General features: G+C 41.9%; 1 protein-coding gene and 1 pseudogene across 1 annotated transcript in view; one reads left to right on the forward strand and one right to left on the reverse strand.

The window, feature by feature from the left end:
* The window catches only part of LOC146890295 (ubiquitin carboxyl-terminal hydrolase CYLD-like), a 43648-nt gene that overhangs the window by 9938 nt on the left and 7949 nt on the right, over nucleotides 1-25761 (forward strand). The window contains 10 exon segments of the mRNA XM_087900431.1: nucleotides 2926-3041; nucleotides 7203-7319; nucleotides 8302-8681; nucleotides 9492-9669; nucleotides 10490-10631; nucleotides 11753-11875; nucleotides 12253-12344; nucleotides 13203-13269; nucleotides 18632-18678; nucleotides 18681-18763. Coding sequence (XP_087756557.1) covers nucleotides 2926-3041; nucleotides 7203-7319; nucleotides 8302-8681; nucleotides 9492-9669; nucleotides 10490-10631; nucleotides 11753-11875; nucleotides 12253-12344; nucleotides 13203-13269; nucleotides 18632-18678; nucleotides 18681-18763 — 1345 coding nt within the window.
* Nucleotides 4568-5626, reverse strand: LOC148118490 (small ribosomal subunit protein eS7 pseudogene; annotated as a pseudogene).

Raw genomic sequence — 25761 nt, forward strand, 5'->3', positions numbered from 1 at the left:
TTAAGTTCTTAGATTTACCATTTTGAAAGCAGTCCTTCTGTATATATTCTGTGTATACTTGAGGTCTGGTTTCTTTTGTTCAGCACAGTGGTCATGTTGTTGTGTATAGCAGTAGTTTGTTCCATTTTATTGCTATGTAGGAGTACATTGTATTAATAGATAGTATTTTTAGTAAGCTCTAGAAATGATCCCTTAGAAGTTTTGTTTTGGCTTGGTTTTGTGCAAGGGTTGACCCTGGACTTTGAGCATGCTGGCAAGTGCTCTATCACTGACCCATACTTCCAGCTCACAATTTTATGTGCCTTTAATCAGTTTGTCTGTTCTACAGAATAGATTGTTTTCAGCCCCCAGTCATTATGGATAGGGTTGCTGTATGCATTTTGGTGTGCTGGGTTGTCTTATCTTATTTTCTTGAATATCTTTAATCATAATTTCAATTTTACAAATTGTTAAATTTATTCCTCACTTTGTTCACTGCTTCCTCTGTTGGTAAGTTCTTCAGATTTAAGCCATTAAGCCAAATTTGCTTTATTATCCAAGTTATTTTAGATTATAAACATAGGTTTGACAAAGTATTAGGAAATATTGGTTATATCATTGTTTTGGGCAAAATAGATGTGCTGTGTGACCCTTCTCACCACATGGAATCCTGTTGGGATGTCCTATTCCTCAAAGCTGATGTTTGACCCTGAAAAGTTTCTGCACCTCGACAAGCCTCTCTGCTGACACAATAATCAGAATCAGACCAAATCAAATCAAATTAGAAAAAGCCCAGGTTTGAAAGGTACCATGCTACCAGATGACTTTCCAGCCCCCTAGAGAGAAGAAGGGAAAGGAAGACTAGAAACCCACGTGTGTGTTCTCTGGGGAGAAGTTTAAACACCCTGTAGGAATGGTCTTGAGCATCTCTGGGGAGGGGTCATGGTTTGGTGGGCTTTCTTGGGGTGGAGTCTGGTCTGAAGCATGGGGAGGAGGGGGCTCAGGGTGGTACTTCCATCTGAACATTTCAGACTCTTTGGATATATGGATGCCAGGGACTGGGGTGAAGCTTCCATCCAAACAGACCCTATCCCCTAAAGTCTTTGGTGGAGGGATCATTACAGTTTTCACACTCGTAGAACTTGGAGCATCACCTCCAGCATCACTAGCAGAGCTGGCATCATGCCTCATTCCTTTTGGGGATAATTTGCTTAGCCATCTTGACAGAGTACAAAGGGAGGCCCCGGGCTGCATTTGTTACAATGACCTAGCCTGTGCAATATCCATATATTGTGGTATCCATATGGCTGTGATCTCTTTTCACATGGAGTTACATACTCTTAGTTACAATTGACAGTGGGCATTAGCTATCTTTAGTCAGCTTATATGCTCTAGTTTGGAACCTTCCTCCAGTAATAAAGAGTTATTTTTTTCTACAAAAACTGTCATAGATGACATTTGTAAATATCTGAATGGTAATGTCATAAAACATTTATAGTATTTCTTTCATTGTATCATTTTTAAAATTATGGTTAGTCAGTATATTTTTAATTGAAATGATATCTCAGGATTCTATTTGATCATATTTTGAAGTGTTTAAGATATATAGTTTAATATATATTTTCCTTCTCCTCCAGCCATGAAAAAAAAGATATCAAGCATTATTGACATACAGTTAATTCAGTATGACTCTTTTATTTTGTTACCCTTTATGTTTAAAATATAAAAATTTTCTTATTTTTTTCTTTTTGTCCTCAAAATTCCACTGTGTGTGACACTGTTTTGGCTGATAACAGCTTTATCAGGTATAGGCTCAGCAATTGTATTGCACTTCATGGATGTGCTGTTAAACTTTCCGAGGGGAAGCCTTTCATCTTGACTCTTCTGTTTTATTTGATCCGTGTTATGAGTGTCGAATGAGTGTTACCAGGTTTTAATATTTAGTAAAATCTTTGAATTTAAAAGAAGTTTGCCAGAACTTTTTGTTACCTGTGCTTTGAAGTGAAACTTGGAATGCTTTCTTCAAAAAATTTAGTTCTGTATCTCTGGCTTTCTGCATCATTGATTGGTGTGTAATTCTCTGCTTTTCCTGTTTGCATTTGTTTGTATACTTATCTGTGTTATTCTTAGTGCATGATGTGTTTAAAGGTGGACACATACTTAGTATTGAGTGCATTCCTAACTCTGATTTGTCTCCTACCCAGGTTTTTATCAAGCTGTGTTCTGTGAAATACACTTATCCAGCATACTTACTTGGGTGGCTGAGAAAGTTTTATGAAGTCAGTTTAGTGCATCACATTGTTTAGAGGTTATCCAGGCACGTGGGCATGTAAAGGCTCCAGTTCTTACAGTAAATAAGTTGTCCATGTTTATCTTGGCACCCTCCATAAATGCTTGAGTATAAAACACTGTAATGTGTAGGGTTGTGCTGGGCATGCTGATCTGGAAAATGTAACAAAAAATATGAATAAGGTTTTCTTTAAAGCTTTTTAAAACTTCAAATAAAATTGACTGCATTCGAATAAATTTTCAAAAATTAAAGCATTTTGATAACTGATGATTATACTTTCTTACAGAAATTACATTTTAGTACAATGTTGTTGTTTTTTTTTTCACCTGAGAAATTACTTATCAGTTGTGGAGTCTTTAAAGAGAATCTGTAAGACTATAAAGATTGTGCTTTTATAAAAAATATATTTATTTATTTATTTATTTATTATGTATGCAATGTTCTGTCTATGTGTATGCCTGCAGGTCAGAAGAGGGCATCAGACCTCATTACAGATGGTTGTGAGCCACCATGTGGCTGCTGGGAATTGAATCAGGACGCCTGGAAGAACAGTCAGGGTCCTTAACCTCTGAGCCATCTCTCCAGCCACTGTGCTTTTTTTTGTTAGAAAAGATTTGGTTTTTTATGCTATTTTTCTTCCATATATATTTTAAAAGTGTGTTTACTGTTTCAGAGAGCATGACACCGGAAAGGAGGCCTCACAAACTTGCCTTTATGTCAAGAGGTGTTGGTGACAAAGGTTCAAATGGTCATAATAAACCAAAGGTTACAGGTATGGAGGACATTCTTGGTAGTCTACATGATAATCTGATTCTCCAAGATGTTAAATAAGCTATATGTTATTATATATATATACATACATACATGTGTATATATACACATATATGTGTACACGTATGTATACATATAATTTGTTCCTACACTTTATGTAAACTAAAATTTTATGTACATGATTTTAAGTGGGGATGTAGTAAAGAAACCACCGAAATGACCAGCCTATGAGTTGTGGAGGGAGATTTTTATTTGGGTGAGAGAGAGAGAGAGAGAGAGAGAGAGAGAGAACAGCCAGCAGTGTTATATGCTTTCAATCCCAGCACTCAGGAGGCAAAGGTAGGTGGATCTCTGTGTTCAAGGCCAGCCTGGTTGACAGAGCAAGTTCCAGTGGAAAAACCCTAGAGAAAGGGAGGGAGGGAGGGAGGGAGGGAGGAAGGAAGGATTGGACATGACCAGGACTATCTGCAAGAGAAGTGAGAATAGTGGGGCAGGGGGACGTCTTGCCTTTATATGGAGAACAAATGGGTAGCTGAGGGTGGGGAAGCCCATGAGGTGAAGGGAATTTTAGGTAGGGAAGAGGTGAGAAAAGCTAGGATGGGCTGTGAAATGTGTAACAGGTACTTGTGATGTTGGTGGGACCTGGAGGCTAGAATGTACTTTGCTAATGCTAATAGATGCTACAGATAATCATGTCTCTTCTGCCAGTGATTAGGGAAATGACTCCTTTTGGTAGAGAGGAATTGACTTCACAGGTTCCTAAGGAGTGCTTTTTGTCTAACAGCCAGAAATCCTCCTATAGTCCTTTGGGGTTGGAGGAAATAGAGTTTCCTTTGGACCTGATTCTAGGGACATGGAGACATGGAAAGTACTGAGACTTGCTAGCTATTACTAGCCGGCCAGCATGCCTATCTTAATTGACAAATTTCAGGCTAATGGAGAAGCTCTTCAAAAGAAAACAAAAGTCAACAAGATGGCTCTTGAGGACTAACACACACACACACACACACACACACACACACACACACACACACACACACCTGCAGACAAACCCACATGTCACACACAGAGAAAAGATACCATAAGATCACTACTCTCAGGTATAAAAAAGCTATAGATTTCTTGTTTGTGGTTGAGCGCCTTGCTAAGTTTCCTGTGCTGACTTTAAACTTCTGGACTCTGGTGATCAGCTTTCTGAGTAGCTGGCTACAGGTGCCCCACATAAAGTATGAGTTAAGTTATGGGGTGCAGAGCTTTTTGCTTTACATTAAAAAACAGTTGGCTTCACTATGTGCTGTCGAATTCCTACTGATCACTATGAAGTGTCCTTGTAGTTAATACAGAAGCAGGGAAGTGTCTGTAACTGTTTGTGATGCAGGTATAATTTCTCCTTATTTATCAGTCACCCTATAAACCAATGGTTCTCAACTTTCCTAATGTTGTGACCCTTTAATACAGTTCCTCGTGTTGTGGTGATCCCCAAACATTGCTGCTACTTCATAACTGTATTTTGCTACTGTTATGATCATAATATAAATATCTGATATGCAGGATGTCTGACATGTGACCCCCAAAGGGGTCGCTACCTACAGGTTAAGGACTGCAGCTATAAACCTATGAGGTATGTGGAAGCTAACAGAATGAGAATTACATGTTCTCTACCAGTATCATGGGGAAGTTTCTGGAAGAGAAATAAGTTTGACTTAGCATTTTGAAATTCAACTTATATTACATCTAGTTATCAAGACCCACATAATTAATCTCTAGTATAATTTGTTCTGCAATAAATATCATTTGTGAGAAATTATGGTGTTTTGTTTTTTTAGACATGGGAAAATTAAGAACTTTTATTACTATTTTTTTGACTATGAATGGCACTTAATTCACTTATTTTCTTTATGACTGAAACTCTGGGAATTCCAGATTAACATCCTTGCCCGTGGGCTTCTAGTACATATCAGGAAAAGTTTCGACCTGTGTTCTGCTTGTTCTGCTGAGCTTTGTCTAAATGAACCTTTAGGAGCTGACTGCCATCCATTCACATGGACTATCCACAGTTTCACTTGGGAAGAACAAGTCCCCAAGGATGGTGTCATGTACAGCTGCCAGGGTGCCACTTTTGGGTGCTTTTTTGCTTGTTTTTGTACATTTTTTCTGAGTTGGCTTGGGCAGAATCTTCCTCGAGCAGTGAAGACTGCATGCTTGCCACTAAACTTTTTCTCTAATTCATGAACCAGCCAGACTTGGATTTTCTGAAAAGATTTCTGCTGAGAAACTGGTGCTAAAATAAAGATTGCTTTCTGACCATCACCAGCTTCAGTTTCCTTGGCTGTGGTGGGTGATACTGAGTTTCCAAGCTGTGCCTTGAGATCTGAGTTCATCTCCAGCTCAAGCAGTGCATGAGAGATGCTAGACTCAAAGTCATATGTCTTCTTGTCATTGGGCTTCATAGTCTTGGTGCTTGAGCTGATCATGGCCTTCTCCTGAAAGGAGGAAAGTACCACTGGTCATGTGGGTCGTGGGCTGCATTGTCAGGCCATTGACAGGAACAGGCCGAATATTCCACAACATTTCTACCGAGGGCACAGGGTAAACTGCAAAGAACAAGAAATTGTGTTAATAAAATTCTAAGATGTTTATATTGTAAATCTAAAAAAAATAAATTATTTATTTTGTATTGTTGGGGATCAAAGTCAACAAAACCTTATAAGCTAGGCAAGTACTTTATTACTCAGGTATTGTTCCAGACACTGAAATTACTTTTTTATTTTTTATTATTTTATTTATTTATTTTTGGGTGCTTGCATCAAATCTAGCATCTTGCACAAACTAATATAGGACTCTGCTACTGAGCCACATACCCACCCTAAACCTGAATGTTTTTTAACTTAATTTGTTCATCAATTTGTATTATCACATTTGAAGTTTATGAAGGGGAATTACAATCATGAGTCACTTATTAATGGGATGAGTTCTGAGAAGTGCATCATTCGGCAGTTTGGTTTTTTTTTTTGTGACTATTGTATGAGACCTCTTGTTTGTTCCCAGCTGCTCAGCCCCAAAATAATCACACAGAAACCATATTATTTGCAATACTGTTTGGCCAATAGCGTAAGCATATTTCTGGCTAACTCATCTTAAATTAACCCATCTCCATTAATCTATGTATTGCCGTGAGGCTGTGGCTTACCGGGTAATGTTCCGGTGTCTCCAGTGGGGCTACATGGCTTCTCACTGACCCTGTGCTTCTTTCTCCCAACATTCAGTTTAGTTTTCCCCACCTAGTTCTGTTCTACTCTATCAGGCCAAGCCAATTTCTTTATTAACTCATGGTATTCACAGCATGCAGAGGGGAATCCCTCATCATGTGACCATCGTAGAATGCACTTCACAAACCTTGGTGAAAGAACTGTGTGTATGTCTAGGTTCTATAACACTGCTGGATGTTCTTTTGTTGACTGCAATGGGGTTTCATCCTGTGGGTCGTGACCCTTTTGGGGTTTGAATGACCCTTTTATTGGGGTCATTTAAGACCATTGGAAAACAAAGATATTTATATTACAATTCATAACAGTGGCAAAATTGCAGTTGTGAAGTAACAACGAAAATAATTTTCTGGTTGGGGTTTGCCACAGCATGAGGTATTGTGTTAAAGGGTGGCAGAATTAGGAAGGTGGAAAACCACTGTTATATGGTATGAGTGATAGAGGTTAAATTTGTGAGCCAGTAATTTCATCAAATTGAAGTAAAGGTGACATTGAAAAATAGACTACATGGAATGATTTTTTTTTTGAGTCCAGGTTTCTTTAGACAGTCTGTAGTGTCCTGAACTTGCTCAATAGACCAGGATGGCCTCAAACTCAGATCTGCCTGCCTCTACTAAGTGCTGGGATTAAAGGCTTGTGTCACCACTGACCACCAGAATGGTTTCTTAGAGCTTTAATATCAATGGCTAATTTTTATATTAATTTTATAACTCCTACTCTCTTCTGTGTTGACTAATTGCTAAACTTTTAATGACGAAGACAATACAATACTATGTATATGTATATTAGTTGTGTGAGCAGTTGTTATACCATACACATGTTAATTTATTTGTAAAGTTTCTTTTTGTAACATATTGGCTTTTTAAAAAAAAACAAAACTTTTTTTTGTTCCATAGGATCTACCTCAGACTCTGGAAGTAAAAGCAATTCTGAATTATTTTATACCTTAAATGGATTATCTGTTGACTCACAACAACAATCCAAATCCAAAAATCAATGGTACATTGATGAAGGTAATCTATAATTTTAGTCCTCTTTATAGTGATACCCTCTGTTTAATATGTAAGGGGAAATGACTTTTTCATCAGTATTTGTTAATTTTGGAAACAGTGAAGAGATCATTGCTAATATGACAATAATGCTGAACTAAAATATTAAACATAGTTTGAACTACACTGTTATTAGGGTTGAGGATACAGCTGAAATATGTTAGTAGTCTGGGTTTTGTTTTGCTTTGTTTTTATACCCGAGACAGGGTTTCTCTGTATAATAGTCCTGGCTGTCCTAGAACTTGTTCTGTTGACCAGACTGGCCTCGAACTCACAGAGACTCACCTGCCTCTGGTTCCTGAGTGTTGAGATTAAAAGTGTATACCACTATGCCCAGCAGTCTGTTCTTATCTCTTAATACATCTGCTTAGGATCAACTGTTTCTAGAAATGAAGTGACTCATTTAAAGACTTGCCTATCTTTTCTTTCTTTAAAACATCCTACCTTTCCTTGTTTCTTAGATATCATTCTCCTTTCATGTATTTATTTCCTTCATCTGTTCAGGAAATAGTTATTGAGACATTCTCAGGCTACAATGACAAAGAATAAAATAGATATAGCTCCTTGCCTGTTTGAAGTTGTAGTCAGAGTGTTTTAAATGTATTTTTTTATTTGAAAGATTTATTTATTATGTATTCAGTATTCTGTCTGTGTGTAAGCCTGCAGGCCAGAAGAGGGCACCAGACCCCATTACAGATGGTTGTTAGCCACCATGTGGTTGCTGGGAATTGAACTCAGGACCTTTGGAAGAGCAGGCAATGCTCTTAAACTCTGAGCCATCTCTCCAGCCCCCAGAGTGTTAAGATAGAAGTTTTACAGTGCTTTGAAGCAGACTTGCAAAGGGATCATGTGATCAGTTACACTAGAACTTTGTATTGTTTTTAGAGATGCCGTTATATTTAATGTTCTTGAACAGCCTTTTCTAATTAAGGACAATTTTTCATAGTTGTAGAAGACCCTGCAAAGTCACTTACAGAGCTGTCTCCAGATTTTGGACATTCATCATCTCCACCACAATCTCCTTCCATGAACTCCTTATGCAGCGAGAACGCATTTCACTCTCTACCGTTCAGCCTGATCAAGACGCCCAATACTAACGACAGCATTCCTCACAAGCCACTGTCATTGTCAGTGAAGTCTGTGATGGGCGAGCTGAACAGTACACCTGTCCAGCAGAACCCGCCCTTGCCCATCTCTTCTGGTAATGCATACGGCCTAGAGGTGGGCTCACTGGCTGAAGTGAAAAAGAATCACCCAATCTATGGGGTTACCCGTTGGATTGGCCAGCCGCCTGGGCTCAGTGACGTGCTAGCTGGACTGGAACTGGTAATTTATTTTGGCTTGAAATCTACAACTTTTCTTCATGAGGTTTTAAAACTAGGTTTTCCTCTATTAGATAATTTCTTGGGAAGTTATTTTTTCTCAAAAAAAAGCCAGTAGTAGAGGAAATATTATAGTATTGCTTACCTTTACCCTTTGCCATTCCTCAGGCTCTCGCCCACTTATTCCTCATGTTTGTTTGTGGTCAAGGAATAGATTGATTTTTAGGCTAGAACATGTAGTCTCCACATCCAAACAGAATGCAGCAAAGAAAGTCCAGTGATCAGCTTTCCTTCTTATTCCTTAGCCTCCTCCCATTGCAGTCAGTTCAGGGATGTTACTGACTTTAAAATTAATCATCATGTTTGGAGTCTTTGGGAGGGGGAGGTTTTATTTTGGGGTCTGAAAAAAGCATATTGTGTGATATTTCACAACCAGGAGGGAAAACTTGAATAAATTTAGCTATTACCTGAATATAGTTTTTAATTTTTTTTTCACTTGTCTTCTTGCTGGTGAGGAACTAGTTAATTTATCTACTCCTGCCCCTTGATTTTAATACTTTTGAAATGGCTCAGGGAAACTCAGTAAACCAGGGAAGTTCTAAGCATGTATTTTGAAAGGAAATGCATCAAATACTTCCTGGAGGGCTAAAGAATTACTTTCTTAAACCACCAGCTGAGGGCCAAAGCACCAGTTAGTCAGTCCCTTTTCCTTGGTGCTGTTCTGTTCAGAAAAGATTTGAAAAAGAAATTCAGAAAAGGTGAAAACTCCATAGCTCTTCCCGGTGTAACACATACCAAAACCTTTCTGTTTCAGGAACACACACGTGCAGGCTGCACAGATGGCACGCTCAGGGGCTCGCGCTATTTCTCCTGCGCCCGGAAGAAGGCCCGGAAGAAGGCCCTGTTCGTGAAGCTGAAGAACTGCAAAGCTGACGCTAGGTTTGCGTCCTTGCAGGCTGTCTCTAAGCAAATTGAAAGATGTAATTCTTTAGGTAATTGGATACTTTTAGTGTATTTACCCATCTGGAATGACTGCTTCTGGCTACTGTTCAGTACCTGAGGTGACAGTGTTAAATGAGTCATTTACTTGCCAGTGTTCATCGAGTTTCGAAGTTGGTAAAGATTCTTACTTGGTGCATAAGAGAGTTGTCCTAAGAGGAGATATGTTGAAAGAAGAGTTAGGAAAAGTGTTTAGGATCTAAAGAGTGAAAGGCAGTGTTTTTTCTTCTCTTTCATTGATTATAGACATTAAATTTTTGGCAGTATGGGTGGTAGAAATGAAAATGTGGTCCCTTTAGCAATAACTTTCCCTCCGCGTCTATTTAAGTCCCTCATTCAGGATGTCCTCATGAAGAAATCTGATGCCGTCTGGGGATGCAGTTGACTTGACAGATGGAGGACAATTCTTCTCATTGTCACTAGCTTGCTGATGCTGGCCTTTCCCTTAACCATAGTGAGAGTCAAGCAGGAGGGAAATAGGGAAACCATCTTTATGAAAAACATTTTTCTTAGTGTTGAAGAGTATTTTGGAAACGTGTTTTCTTTTTATCCTTGGAAATGAAACATTGTGGACTAGTAACAAAATATTCTTTGACAGATGCTTAATTGACTTAATTTTCTAAACTCTATATGACAGGAATGATGTTGAAAGTGAATAATCACATTTTTATAAGTCCAGATAAATATCAGTTAACTGAAGTAAAAAAAAACGCAGAAGATGCCAAAATATACTTTAAATGATATATATGTACATGCATATGAATATATACTGTCGTGATTTAAAAGAATTATTTTTATTTTTTATCTTTTCAGCATTTGGAGCCTACTTAAGTAAAGTAGTGGAAGAAATTACTCCACCAAAGATGGATAAAGAAGGTTTAAAGATAATGACTGGAAAAAAGAAAGGCATCCAGGGCTATTACAATTCTTGCTACTTAGACTCAACTTTATTCTGGTAAGTTCCTATTTTCTGCAGTAAGTGTATGTAGTGCTGTGTGGGGTAGAAGGGAGACAGGTATGTATGTGTGTGTGTGTGAAAGAAGGTGCCAGATGCCTTTAAGTAGAGAAACTGACAGAGTTAGGAAAGATCATGAGATTTGGTCCTTAGTGACTAAAGAATTTCATATCCTATTCCTATATCCAAATCACTAATCTAAAAATACTGCAATGAATAATGAGTGAACAGATACTCTGAGGACATCTGTCTCCAATGTAGATGATTGCACGTGTGCCAAGTAACCTGCAGCAAGCTATTGGCATTGCGTGCTGCGTGTGTTCTGGAATATCGAGATGATCATAAAAATTCTTAATATTAAAAATTACTTTCCATGGGATCACTGTTGCCCTCCTTTGTGTAGTTTTCCCTAAAGTGGATCAAGTTGAACAGCAAGGATCATTAGGCTATAAAGATTAAATCTGTAGCGGTAAGCGTTGTGCATTGCCAGTTAAATTAACTGGATCTGCCACTCTGTAGGCTGTGCCACAAGAGTTAGGAAGTTAGTATGGATGTTAGAATTTTAAAAGTAGAGAACAGAATAAAGGTGGGTCTTTTCGTTGGTGGAATACTTTTGATTAAACAAACAAGCAAGCATTACTATAATATTCCTTAGATTTACTGATAAAAATTAATTTTAACTAAATTTATTTTCTTTGATACCAGCAAATTTTGATTGCTAATCACTCAGAAGTTATTTTAAGAAAATGCCTATCTTATGATAATGAGATGAATGTGTCCTGACTAGTCTGATCTGGTCTTGACCAGTCTGACTTTCTCCCTATGTTGTCTGTGTGTGTGTGACCGATTTCCAGGCCTCTCTTGGTTTATGTAAACAAGCTTCTTTCCCAATGTTCTCTGGCGTGTTTTCAACCTTCACGTGTATGGTGCAGCCTTGGTGTTTCTGGTCCGGATCTGCAGGGTCTCTGGGTGCTGAGCACAGGGCCTGTGCTGTCTGTTCATGAGTTCTTATACCAGTGGTTCCCTACACTTTATCCCTTTGCCCCTTCCTACTCCTTTAAGAATCTTTCTCAAATATTATTGTTTTTATAACATGAGGAAAATATTCTTTTCTTTGGCAGCTTATTTGCTTTTAGTTCTGTCCTGGATACTGTGTTACTTCGACCCAAAGAAAAGAATGATGTAGAGTATTATAGTGAGACCCAAGAGATTCTAAGGACAGAAATAGTCAAGCCTCTGAGAATGTAAGTAGAAGACATGTGTTTTGTCTTTAGTTGGTGTTCTGTTTACTGTTTTCTTGTATATCCTATTTTATAAAATAAGTGTTTTAATATAATAAGCAAATGCCATTTAAAAATCGCTTCACCCAGGCTTCATAAAAAGTTCAGAATTGTATTAGTACATGGTAGTTGTTTTTAAGGTGTTTAATAGTATCTGGGAACAACTCTGATTCTCAGACTTTCACTTTTCAAACTTCTGTAAGAAGCCTACAGTTGTTTCTTAAAAATAAATGTCTTATCTATTTTTTTAACATGTTAGAATTGTATGAAAAGTATTTGGTTATTAAGATGTGTCATATAACTCACTGTGCCAGTGTCAGTTAATTCACTTTTGTCAACAGATATGGATATGTGTGTGCCACAAAAACTATGAAACTGAGGAAAATACTTGACAAAGTTGACGCTGGATCAGGATTTACGTCTAAAGAAAAAGGTGACCTTTTTAATTTATAATATATGCATTGAAAATAACTTGAAAGATAATTATTTCCTGAAATATACCTATTTTAGTTTAGAGGATTAAATTTAAGTTAGAATTATTTGAGAGGACTAGAAGTGTACTCAGTGGTAGAGTATGTAAGAGGCCTTAAGTTTGATTCTCAGCACTGCAAAAATATGAAAAAGTTTCTTTTCTATGTGACATGCATATTTCTCCTGATTTTGTGATTCTTCTAAAGTGATGTGATGTGAAAGAAGTCTTTAAGAGACCAGCCAACTGGCTCTCCAGAAGATGACCAAGTAAAGAGCTGCCCTTGTCCCCAGCAGTGCTGTTTGGAGCTGCTTCTCTTCCTGTGACAGGGAGTGTCCCCAGCGCTCAGTTTCTCACTGTGCTCCCTGTTGAAAGGGGCTCTGGAGCAGCTGGCCAGCACTTCTGTCTACTCACAACTGAAGAATTTGCTCAGATTCAACTCCTGAATTTAAGTTTGTTAACAGTATACTATAACCAGCTGTGGCATTTATACACATGGCTAGTACTTAAATAGAAGAAAAAAATAGGGCATATATCAGGTATTATTCTACTGAATCCCCAAAAGACATAAAAATGATTTCACTGTGTGTGAATGAGTACATTCTGTTAATATATGACAACATGACAACAAATGAAAAGGTAATGTTTATTATAAGTTTTTCCTTGCCAAGAGAACCTGAACTAAGTAACTTTTATTTAAAATAATATTACATGAATGAAATTAATTTCATTGTAGAAATATGTCTCTCCTAAAGAATAGAATGGTTTTTAAATTTTCTCTCTGATTCACTTAGGTTTTTTTGTTTGTTTGTTTTCTCCTAGATCCTGAAGAATTTCTAAGTGTCCTGTTTCATGATATTTTAAGAGTCGAACCATTGTTAAAAATAAGGTAGGTCTCAAGCTGTCTAGAAGCATCAGAAGTAGACCTTCTTTTTCACTGCCATTGCAGTGTGAGCCTTAGTTTTTTTAGTGGCTGAACTCTCTGTCTCTTAGGCCCCAAGTTTTTTGAGACAGGCTTTCTTTGTGTAACAGTCTTGGCTGCTGTCTGTCCTGGAATTCACTTTGTAGACCAGACTGACCTCAGACTCACAGAGATCAGCCTGCCTCTGTCTCCTGAGTGCTGAAATTAAATGTATGCTTCACCACACCTGACTTAAACATACGATTTTAAAGCTATTACTTTCTACTCTTTGTCCCGATAGGTTCTTGGTCATCTTCAATGCAGAATACATTCATTCTAACTTCAGAAGTTTCCATAATTTTTAATGTTCCAACACTGTTCAAAAATAGTCTTTTAAACCATGAGTTCCTGAAAGACCAACAAACAAGTTTGATACTTCCAGCTTATAGTGGCACAGGGTTGGCTTCTCATCCTAAAAGGAAGGAGTTGGGGGCAGAGCAAGAAAAGAAAGGTCAGACCAAAGCAAGAGTAACAAGAATATCAAGGCAGGGCGACCAGGCTCCTTGTGGCTGGGCAGTGACGTCACAAGCTTCACAGGCTCATCATGGAGCTGCAGGATTTTGGAATGAGTATAGGACCTCAGGACCCACCTATTATGGTCTGCACCACAAAGACAGGTCCAAACCACACCAATCCATGAGTGTTTTTATAGTAATATTTGTAAAGTGTCAATATCCACTTTTTAAAAGTTACCAAATTCATATTCTTGTGCCCTTGGATTGTCCCTAGTGGAAAATACAACCCAACTAGCATGGCTTGCTACAGTTTCACAACTTGGTTTTGATTCTGTAGGTTTCCAGACTTCTAAAACACTAGCCGTGGAGTTTTTAAATTATTTTTATCATTTCCTAAAGTTTTCATAAACTCCATATTGTATACTGAGTATGTTTCCCCTGTACCTCCATTGCTTCTGTCCCTTTCCCTGTCTCCCTCCTCATAGTTCCTTTGTTCCTTAGGCAGCATCACGTCTACTTTCACGTCATATACAAATTAATGCTTTTTATCTATCAGTAGAAAATCTAGGAACCATAAATGAGAGAAAACATACATTGTTTCTCTTTATGGGACTGGTTTAATTTGTTTAGTATGTTTATTTCCAGTTGTATCCATTTTTTGTGACTGACATACTTTGTTCTTTATGGTTAAAAGAACTTGCCTGTGCATATGATTTTAGGAGTGATTTTTGTTGTTGTTTTTGTTTGTTTGTTTTAGGTTTGATTTTTTTGAGACAGGTTTCTCTATATAGCCCTGACTGTCCTGAAACTTGCTTTGTATCAGGCTGGCCTCGAACTTACAGAGATCCACCTGCCTCTGTCTCCTGATTGCTAGGATTAAAGGTGTGCACCACCATGCCTGGCCCTGGAAGTGAGTTTTGAGTGGCTGTTGTTCCTCCCAGTTTTCTGCTACAGTGTTAGGACACTATGCATCTCTTCCTCCATTCACTAGCTGCCATGCCTCTCCTGGCCATCCTTGATTTTTCTAGGTGTGATTTTTTTACCTCCGTTATTTTTGTTTTCTCTTCTATGCTATTTTTAATTATGAATTTTTCTATGATTTTTTTGTAGTCATCAACAACCAATTAAAATGTTATTCTAGAATAACTGCTAGTTTCTTGGATTATAATCTGTTCTTGTTAGCTTTGAGTCCTCAAGAGTGCTCTAGCTAGTTACCAGATTTTATGTTTTGTAAATTCAAGACATAATTTGCTTGGGGCAGCTGAAGATCACAATAGGTAAATATAATAAAAGCAATATACAGCAAGCCGACAGCTAACATCAAACTGAATGGAGAGAAACTCAAAGCCTTTCCACTAAAATCAGGAACGCGACAAGGCTGTCCACTCTCTCCATACCTCTTCAATATAGTGCTTGAAGTTCTAGCAATAGCAATAAGACAGCATAAGGAGATCAAGGGGATTCGTATTGGAAAGGATGAAGTTAAACTTTCGTTATTTGCTGACGATATGATAGTTTACATAAGCGACCCCAAAAACTCTACCAAAGAACTCCTACAGCTGATAAACACCTTTAGTAACGTGGCAGGATACAAGATCAACTCCAAAAAATCAGTGGCCCTCCTATACACAAAGGATAAAGAAGCAGAGAGGGAAATCAGAGAAGCATCACCTTTCATGATAGCCACAAATAGCATAAAATATCTTGGGGTTACTCTAACCAAGGAAGTGAAAGACCTATTTGACAAAAACTTTAAGTCTTTGAAGAAAGAAATTGAGGAGGATACCAGAAAATGGAAAGACCTCCCCTGCTCTTGGATTGGGAGAATGAACATAGTAAAAATGGCAATTCTACCAAAAGCAATCTATAGATTCAATGCAATCCCCATCAAAATCCCATCAAACTTCTTCACAGACCTTGAGAGAACAATAATCAAGTTTATATGGCAAAACAAAAAAACCCAGGATAGCCAAAACAATCTTATACAATAAAAGAACTTCTGGAGGCATTACCATCCCTGACTTCAAACTCTATTATAGAGCTACAGTATTGAAAACAGCTTGGTATTGGCATAAGAACAGAGAAGTCGACCTATGGAATCGAATAGAAGACCCAGATATTAACCCACAAACTTATGAACACCTAATTTTCGACAAGGGAGCTAAAGGTATACAATGGAAGAAGGAAAGCATCTTTAACAAATGGTGCTGGCATAACTGGATGTCAACCTGTAAAAAAATGAAAGTAGATCCATATCTATCACCATGCACAAAAATCAAGTCCAAATGGATTAAAGACATCAACATTAATCCGTCCACTTTGAACCTGATAGAAGAGAAAGTGGGAAGTAGTCTACAAGATTTAGGCACAGGAGGCCTCTTCCTAAGTAGGACCCCAGCAGCACAGACAATAAGAGAAACAATGAATAAATGGGATCTGCTGAAACTGGGAAGCTTCTGTAAAGCAAAGGACACTGTCAGTAGGACAAAAAGGCTGCCTTCTGACTGGGAGAAGATCTTCACCAACCCCTCATCAGACAAAGGTCTGATCTCCAAAATATACAAAGAACTCAAGAAACTAGGCACTAAAACTCTAATTAACCCAATTAAAAAATGGGGTACTGAACTTAACAGAGAATTCACAACAGATGAACTTCGAATGGCCAGAAGACACTTAAGGTCATGCTCAACCTCCTTAGCGATCAGGGAAATGCAAATCAAAACCACTTTGAGATACCATCTTACACCTGTCAGAATAGCTAAAGTCAAAAACACCAACGATAGCCTATGCTGGAGAGGATGTGGGGTGAGGGGGAACACTCATCCATTGTTGGTGGGAATGCAAACTCGTGCAGCCACTGTGGAAATCAGTGTGGCGGTTTCTCAGGAAACTGGGAGTCAACCTCCCTCAGGACCCAGCAATTCCACTCTTGGGAATATACCCTAAAGATTCCCTAACATACTACAAAAGCATTTGTTCTATTATGTTCATAGCAGCACTATTTGTAATAGCCAGAACCTGGAAACAGCCTAGGTGCCCCTCAATAGAAGAATGGTTAAAAAAGGTGTGGAACATATACACATTAGAGTTTTACTCAGCGGTAAAAAACAATGACATCTTGAATTTTGCATGCAAATGGATGGAAATAGAAAACGCTTTACTGAGTGAGGTAAGCCAGACCCAAAAAGAGGAACACGGTATGTATTCACTCATAAGTGGATTCTAACCATAATTAAAGGTCTTTGAGCCTATTATTCGTGATCCTAGAGAAGCTAAATAAGAAGATGAACCTGATGAAGATTATTTAGCTATCCACCAGGAGGTAGGGAATAGACAAGAGTCCCAGATCCTTCATCTGGCGAAGGACGGCGATACAGTCGGAGACCCACATTGGAGCACCGGACTGAGCCCCCCGAGGTCCAAATGAGGAGTAGAAGGAGGAAGAACATGAAAAACGAAATCAGTACTGCGAGGGATGCTATCACCCACTGATACAAGGGAACGGATCTGATGAGAGTTTACCAAGGCCAGTTGGACTGGGACTGAACGAGGACGTGATCTAACCAGATTCTCGGAATTTGGCCGGATTCTCTGACTGTGGCTGGCCCGAAGTCTTTCTGAAAAGCCATTGACTATGACACTGGGACCTGTTTCCTCTACATATACTGGATTTTGGGGATCCAGTCTGTTTGGACACTCACCTTCCTGGACCTGGAGGGAGGGGGAAGGAACTGGAACTTCCCACAGGGCAGGAAACCCTGACTGCCCTGGGGGACGAAGAGGGAGGAGGAGGGGGAGTAGGGGGAGTGGGAGGGTGGGTGGAAATGGAAACTTTTATAATTTAATAAAATTTACTAAAAAAAAAAAAGATCACAATAGGCTGCTCCCTGAATTACAGAAGTTTTGTGATAAAAACTGCTAATAGTTTTTTTTCTAAAACTCTTTAAATCTAGACATACATTTAAATAATCTGATTCTAAACCCAGACAGCTGGGTAAAAAAGATAGGCGGTAAGCTGAAAGATGAAAAACAAATTTTCTCAGTAGAGTGAGTTTTAACTAGTAAGCTGGTAAGGGAAGGGAGATGTTGAACCCTCATGTTTCACCGTGACCATTTTCCTGGTGTTTGTCAAGTTGGTGGGTGACCATCTAAAGAGGAACTGGTAGCTGAAAGCCTAGAGGATAGTTGTTAGGGTTCCTGGGAGTCACACCTTGCCCTGCTTTGACTTGCTAGGAAAATAGCCCTCCTTTCTTCCCTTCCTCCCTTCCTCCCTCCCTCCCTCCCATTCCCTCTTTCCCTCCCTTCCTCCCTCCCTCCATCCCTCCTACCCTCCCTTCCAGGGCTTTTATTTTAGGAAGTAAAGATGTTTGATTTAGAAGGTCTAAGAGTCTGTCACTGAGACATTGTAGGATTTGTTCTAGTCAGTAAAAGCAGTGCTCACAACTGTCTATAACTTCAGTTCCTGGGGACCTGACATCCGTGGCAAAACACCAATGTACATAAAATAATTTTTTTTAAAAAAAGCAGCTGCTACTTTCTAGATTTGGAGGGAGAAGGACTGATTATTGTTCATATAGCGTTTCTTGACTGGAATATTATTCTACATTTTTCTTGTGATGGCAAGAGAACTTTTGAATAATTTATAAATAAGGCAGAAGAAATAGTTTATGAGGTCTTCTGCATAAGCACATTTAATTATCTCATCCAAATCATTGTCTTTCACCTGGTGTGTGAACGATCCAAAGCTGGACATGAGCATTTGATGTTGTGGCCTCAGGTCCATCAGATGGCGTTAGATAACTGGCTTATGTGCATTTCCTTCTGTGTGCTTCCAGATCAGCAGGTCAGAAAGTTAAAGACTGCAATTTCCATCAAATTTTTTTTGAAAAAATGAAAAAGCTGGAGTTCCTACAACTCAGCAGTTACTAGAATGTTCTTTTATCTACAGCAACCTGAAATTTGCAGAGGTTAGTGATTCTAACTGGACTTATATTGCTACTTTATTTTGTTTCTTATCAGTGCTAGAGATTAAACTCAGGCCTTTTGAACACACTACCCCAAGTGCTGCCCCACTGAACCATACCTAGCTATTGAAAGACCCCCGAAGGATGTCTTCCTAGCGAGAGAGGCCCCAAACCCACAAACCCGACGAAGCCACACTTACGGATGCAAACTGCAAGAGGTTTATTTGAATACACAGGTACCTGGGGCGGCAAGGTCTCTCGGAAGATTTGCGCGCCCCCAGGTTGGGGGTGAGGGGTTCTTATAGGAGAGCAAAAGCGCGGGTACAGAAGCAAAAAAGCGTGGTTATGGGGACTCATTTCATTGGTCAGTTTAAATAAGGCTAAGCTGAGTGGCACATTCTTGACCTTTCATCTAAATACCAAGGAGGGGGTTGTCCAGACCCACCTGGATACCAAGGAGGGGGTTGTGCTACCTGTTTTTCTTATCTCTTCCTGCCTTCCTAGCTGGAGACCTGATGGTGGACTGTAAACATCCTGACTCACATCCCGTCACAGGACAAAAGGCTCCCTTCCCCTCCCTTACAGCAAGGGGCCTGAATTGTTTATCTCTAAGGCCCTGCATTCCAGCATCAAAGGGTGGTATATTTCTCTTTTTCCTTTTCATTTCCCCATTTTTTTTTTTTTTTTTTGAAAAAGAACCTGTTATGCAAGTGTTTATAGGATCTCTGTTTCTCTTTGGTTTACTCTTTGGTATTGACTAGTTAAGACCAGGGCTTGAACAACCGAAAGTCTATCCTTAACAAATTGAATCAACCGATTTAAAATGTAAGGGCCGAACGTAAGAATTAACATTAAAAGAATTATGGGTCCCAATAAGGAAGAAATTAGGGTGGTGAGCCATGGAGATCGGTTCCAAAGCCCTTCGTACCATGTCTGCTGGGCTTCAAACTCTTTTTTACGTTTATCTAGCCTTTCCTTTAGTTTATCTAGAGTTTCAGTCACTACACCGGTTTTATCAGTATAAAAACAACATTCTTCCTTTAAAGCCGCACAAAGGCCTCCCTCCTTTAGAAAGAGCAGATCTAGTCCTCTTCTATTTTGTAGTACCACCTCTGACAGGGAAGCTACTGATTCCGTCAGGGTTCTAACCGACTTCTCAAGAGCCCTCAGGTCCTCATTCATAGCTTGATGTAAAAGCATATATTGGTCCGTGCGCACTAGAGCGGCGGCCCCCGTACCTACCCCTGCAGCAACACCCCCCACCCCTAGGAGTATGGCCAGGGTCAGGGTAATAGCTTCCCGTCTTTCCCTCCGGGGAAGGTATTCATAATATTGGAGGACCGCCTCATCTGAGTGGTACGTGATGCGCGGCCAAATTTGTACCAAGACACAATATTCATGCGTTTGGTTGAATACCATTGCCGAAACACAGGGGGTTAGGCCGGTACTACAGGCCCAGAGGGTCCCATTTGGTGGGACTAGATAATAGTTTCCCTTGATAACGGGCGCGGTTGAGATGCAAAAGGGCTGGCCAAACGCAGCTCCTATGCAAACTCCAGTACCTGTCACCTGGGTGAGGGTTAGATGATGGTTCATGCTCTGGCAGATGGGGGGGTGGCGAGGTGACATTGCTATAGTTGCCCCTGAGAGCTATCCCCTCATAATATGGGGGACTTGGGTTAAGGCAGAGCCAGCAATCGTGGGCCCGATCTGGGTCCGAGTGATTCAAGGCCTGGTACGCCCCCCTAATGAGGTTCAAAAGACGATCTCCTGTTCCTCCCTCCGGCTCTATTGCGGCCGCTAGGGGGGCAAGGGTGGTGGCGGGAGCGGTAGTAAGGCTAGTCAGTCCAGGGGTAGCTGGCGCTTTGGGTAAAAATGGGGGTCTCTGATTTGCCAGGACCTGGTTGGGTCCTATCGCCCGGGAAACTATGGCCTCAGCTTTGAGCTGTATTTTGAAAGTCAACCCTCTGTCTGTCGAGTCCAAGTACCATCTGAGCCCCCAAGTATACCCTTGTTGCCATTCAGTGGCCTTTCTACCTTGTTCAGTGAAGGTGATATTGAGGGGCAAACATTTTCCATTAGTTCCACATTTGGAGAGCTGACAATACTCTGTAAAATACTCCTCATCCCATATCTCTCTCTTCCAGCCGCGGGTCACCCTGATCTTATCCCAGCTGGAATGGGGTTTCCAGTAGGCATCCCCAGTCGTTTCACATCCCCAAGCCGCACAGAACATTTCATTATATCCCCCACATTTGTAAGCCGTAGCTCGATCTCGGCCATCCCGGGGGCAGACATAAAAGCTGGCCTCTGCTAATCGACATCTTCGCCCGGGGTTGGAGCAGCCTACAGATCCTCCCCCCGTTGGCTGCATGTTTCTCGTTAATTGATTATAGTCGGTGGTGGCTATGTCCCAAGAGTCTAGTCCCGCAGCTAGCTGACAAAAATCCGGGGTGAGGGGAGGCCACCAGGTATTGAGGGCATGTTGGCCAGTCGTCTTCCAGACTACCTCCCCAGTCTGGGAAATAATCTGCCAAGTTAAGGAATAAACTGCGTGGGGGCTTCCATTAGGAGCCCCCATGGATCCCAAGATCAACATGGGAAAGACTACTGCCCATAATATCATTTTCGAACCAGTCTTATCTTTAAGGGGTTTTGGGAGCGTTGGATCTTCCATCCTTCCTTTTGGCTGGCTGTCTGTTGTTCTGAGCTGGCGGCTTTCACGTGTGAGGCGTGGATCCAGGCAGCAATTCCGTCCACCTTGAGCGCCGTTGGGGTGGTCAGGAGAACAGTGTATGGTCCCTTCCAGCGCGGTTCCAGGTTCTTAGTTTGATGTCTACGGACCCAAACAGTGTCCCCGATCTGGTACGGATGAGGTGCCACTGGCTGGTTAAGGTTGTCTTTGTAGGCGGCTGCTAGGGGTTTCCAGACCTCTTGTTGTACCAGCTGCAGGGCCTGCAAGTGGGCTTGTAGAGAAGGGGAGTTAGCATAGTCTGCAATGTCCGTGTCAAAGAAATGTATGGCTGGAGGCGGTGCCCCATATAATATTTCAAAAGGGGTAAGGCCATGTGGCCCGGGGGTGTTCCTGGCCCGATATAGGGCCAGGGGCAGGAGCAACACCCAATCCTTTAAGCCAGTAGCGAGCGTTAATTTAGACAAAGTCTCCTTAATAGTTCTATTCATACGTTCTACTTGTCCTGAACTCTGGGGTCTATAAGCACAATGTAATCTCCAATCAATCCCCAGTAACTTGGCCACCAACTGACTTACCTGGGAGACGAAGGCTGGCCCGTTATCAGATCCCAATACCTTTGGCATACCATATCGGGGAAAAATTTCTTCTAATAGCTTTTTGGCAACCATCTTAGCCGTTTCATGTTTGGTGGGATAGGCCTCTACCCATCCTGAAAAGGTGTCTATAAAAACCAGCAGGTACTTGTACCCATATAAGCCAGGTTTAACTTCAGTAAAGTCTATTTCCCAGTGGACACCGGGTCGATGTCCTCTGAGGCGTACCCCTTGGAGGGCTTTCGAGTGACCTGCATTGATTTGGGCACAGGCCCTGCAATTGTCTGTTGCCCGTTGGAGTGCCCTGTCCCTGTTCAAGAGGTATTGTCCAGTTTCCATTCTGTCTAGGAGGGTTTTCATTTTCTTCGTACCCAAATGGGTCAACTTATGTAAGTAGTCTATAAGTTCCTGGGTTATTTTTATGGGCACTGCTATTTTTCCCCGATAAATCCAGCGTCTATTCGCTGGGTTATATTCTGCCCCCAATTTTTGGAGTAGGTTTATGTCCTCTTTATCATAGGCCCAGTCTATTGTGGATTGGACGGGCTCGGATATTAGGGGGAGAATTTGTGGTCCCAAAGCAGCCTCTCGGGCCGCTTCATCCGCCCGCCGATTTCCTCTGGCCTCGGCGTGATCTCCTTTTTGGTGTCCGGGACAATGCATAATGCTCAGTCTCTTGGGGAGGAATAAGGCCTCTAATAGAGCAAGGATCTCTGCTTTATTTTTAATTTCCTTGCCTTTTGAGGTTAAGAGCCCTCGTCTCCGGTATATTTCTCCATGTATGTGTGCGGTGGCGAAAGCATACCGGCTATCAGTATAAACATTCAGCTTCTTACCTTCTCCCAACCTAAGGGCTTGAGTCAGAGCGATGAGTTCAGCTCGTTGGGCCGAGGTGCCGCTGGGTAAGGCACTGGCCCAGATTACCTGGGTCTCCGTGGTAACTGCAGCTCCCGCCCTGCGTTCTCCATTCAGTAGATAACTGCTCCCATCGGTGTACCAGGTGTGGTCCGCATCTGGGAGGGGCTGATCAGTCAAGTCCATCCGGGTTCCATGCATTTCCGCGAGGATCTGAAGGCAGTCATGCTGGTCTGGTCCTTCCGGTGTGGGTAGCAAGGTCGCCGGATTAAGGGCGACTACAGGTCCGAACTGGACTCGGTCCGTATCCAACAGCAAGGATTGGTAGTGGGTCATGCGGGCGTTGGAGAGCCACCGGTCAGGGGGCTGCCTAATCAAGGCCTCGACGGCATGGGGTGCCAAAATGGTCAAGGGCTGTCCCAAAGTCAGTTTGCCAGCATCCTTAATAAGGACGGCAATGGCTGCCACCATCCGTAGACAAGGGGGCCAGCCTGAGGCTACTGGGTCTAATTTCTTTGATAAGTACGCGACAGGGCGTTTCCATGGCCCAAGCCTTTGGGTCAAAACCCCCTTGGCATAACCTTGTTTTTCATCAACGAACAGTTCGAATGGTTTAGTGACGTCAGGCAGGCTCAGTGCTGGAGAGGACAGGAGGGCGCGTTTGATGTCCTCAAAAGCCTTTTGTTGTTTATCTGTCCATCCGAATGGTACCCCCTGCTTTGTGAGGGGGTAGAGAGGAGCTGCCATTTCTGCGAAGCCTGGTATCCATAAGCGGCAGAACCCGGCAGTCCCCAGGAATTCCCTCAGCTGGCGATGGTCTCGAGGTGCAGGTATACGGGATACAGTTTCCTTGCGTGAGGCTGTAAGCCAACGCTGCCCTTCTTTTAATTTATATCCCAAATAGGTCACCTCAGTCTGGCATATCTGGGCCTTTTTGGCAGATGCTCGATAGCCCAGCCGTCCCAGAGTTTGCAATAGGGCCCCCGTACCTTGTCGACAGTCACGTTCTGTGGAGGCTGCCAGTAGAAGGTCGTCCACGTACTGGAGTAGGATCAATGATGGGTGTTGAACTCTGAAGTCCGCAAGGTCCCGGTGCAAGGCCTCGTCAAAGAGCGTGGGACTATTCTTAAAACCTTGTGGGAGTCGGGTCCAAGTCAGTTGGCCTGAAATTCCCAATTCGGGGTCCTTCCATTCGAAGGCGAAAAGGGGTTGGCTTTTGGGGCTTAATCTGAGACAGAAGAAGGCATCCTTCAAGTCTAGCACTGTATACCAGGTGTGAGATGGTGGCAGGGTGCTTAGTAAATTGTATGGATTGGGGACGGTCGGGTGTATGTCTTCAACCCTCTTATTAACTTCCCTGAGGTCCTGTACTGGTCGATAATCCTCTGTCCCTGGTTTCTTTACTGGGAGGAGGGGGGTATTCCAAGGTGACCGACAGGGAATCAGAATACCTTGTTCTAATAGTCTCTTTATATGAGGTCTTATCCCCTGGTAGGCCTCATTCGACATGGGGTATTGTTTGACTGAGACTGGGGTGGCTGTGGCCTTCAGGTCTACGATCAAAGGGGGCTGCTGTAGGGCTAGCCCCATACCCCCAGTCTCGGCCCATGCCAGTGGGTACTCTGTAAGCCATATGTCCAAGTCTCTGGATCCTTGTGTCTTAGAGTCCTGCTCATATAGTCGGTATTCGTCTTCCAATTGTAAGGTCAAGACTTGGAGGGGGTTTCCATTTGGACCCGACACTCGAGCCCCTGCCCCCTCAAAGTGAATTTGGGCTTTCAGTTTGGTGAGTAAGTCTCGCCCTAGTAAGGGATAGGGGCAGTCTGGTACGTGTAGGAAGGAGTGAGTTACTTTACCAGTTGCTAGTTGTACCTTCCGTTCGGTGGTCCATCGATATCTTCTTCCGCCTGTGGCCCCTTGTACCCAAGCAGTTCGTTCACTGAGCGGGCCTGGTGACCGGGTAAGAACTGAATGCTGAGCACCTGTATCCACTAGGAAGGTAACTGGCTGCCCCCCGACATCGAGTGTTATCCTGGGCTCAGGGGGGGGCTCCTGGCCCCGACTTCCCTAGTCTTCATCTAGGGCTAGGAGTGAGGCTTGTGGTTTGGGGCCTCTGGGTCTGCGGGTCTTCTTAGGGCAATCCTTTATCCAATGCCCTTTTTCCTTGCAGTAGGCGCATTGGTCGCGTTCCACGCGAGGGCCTCTCCGTTCTCCCATCCTGTCTCCCTTTCGGCTGTCCTGTCCCTGAACTACGGCGGCCAAGAGACGACTCAGTTCTCTATTTCTCTTTCTGTCTCTAGCATCCTCCTTCTCCTCTGCCTCCCTTCTTAGTCTGTCCTCCCTTTCTTCTTTTTCTCTACGGATACGGTCCTCCCTTTCCTCTTGAGTCTCCCTCTTATTAAAGATTTTCTCGGCTTCCTTAAGCAGATCTTGCAGTGTATATCCCTGCAAATTTTCCAACCTCTGTAACTTGTTCCTAATGTCGGGTGCAGACTGGCAAATAAAAGACATCGACATACCAGTAGCCTGCCCTGGGTCCTCAGGATCATAAGGCGTATACATACGATATGCTTCCTTAAGTCTTTCCAAAAATGCTGCTGGAGACTCATCTGCCCCTTGGATTGTCTGCTTTACCTGTGCCAAATTGGTGGGGCGGCGACCAGCCCCTCGGAGACCCGCTATGAGCAACTGGCGGTAAAGGCGTAGGTGCGTCCTACCTGCAACCGTAGTGTGATCCCAGTCAGGCCTGGTGAGAGGGAAGGCGGCATCGATTTCATTGGGCAGCTGGGTTGGCCTTCCATCATCTCCTAGGACCTGCTTCCGTGCCTCTACGAGGACTCTTTGTTTCTCCTCAGAAG

Source organism: Myodes glareolus, chromosome 22, assembly GCF_982192425.1.
Source record: "Myodes glareolus chromosome 22, mMyoGla1.1, whole genome shotgun sequence".
Classification (NCBI taxonomy): Eukaryota; Metazoa; Chordata; class Mammalia; order Rodentia; family Cricetidae; genus Myodes; species Myodes glareolus.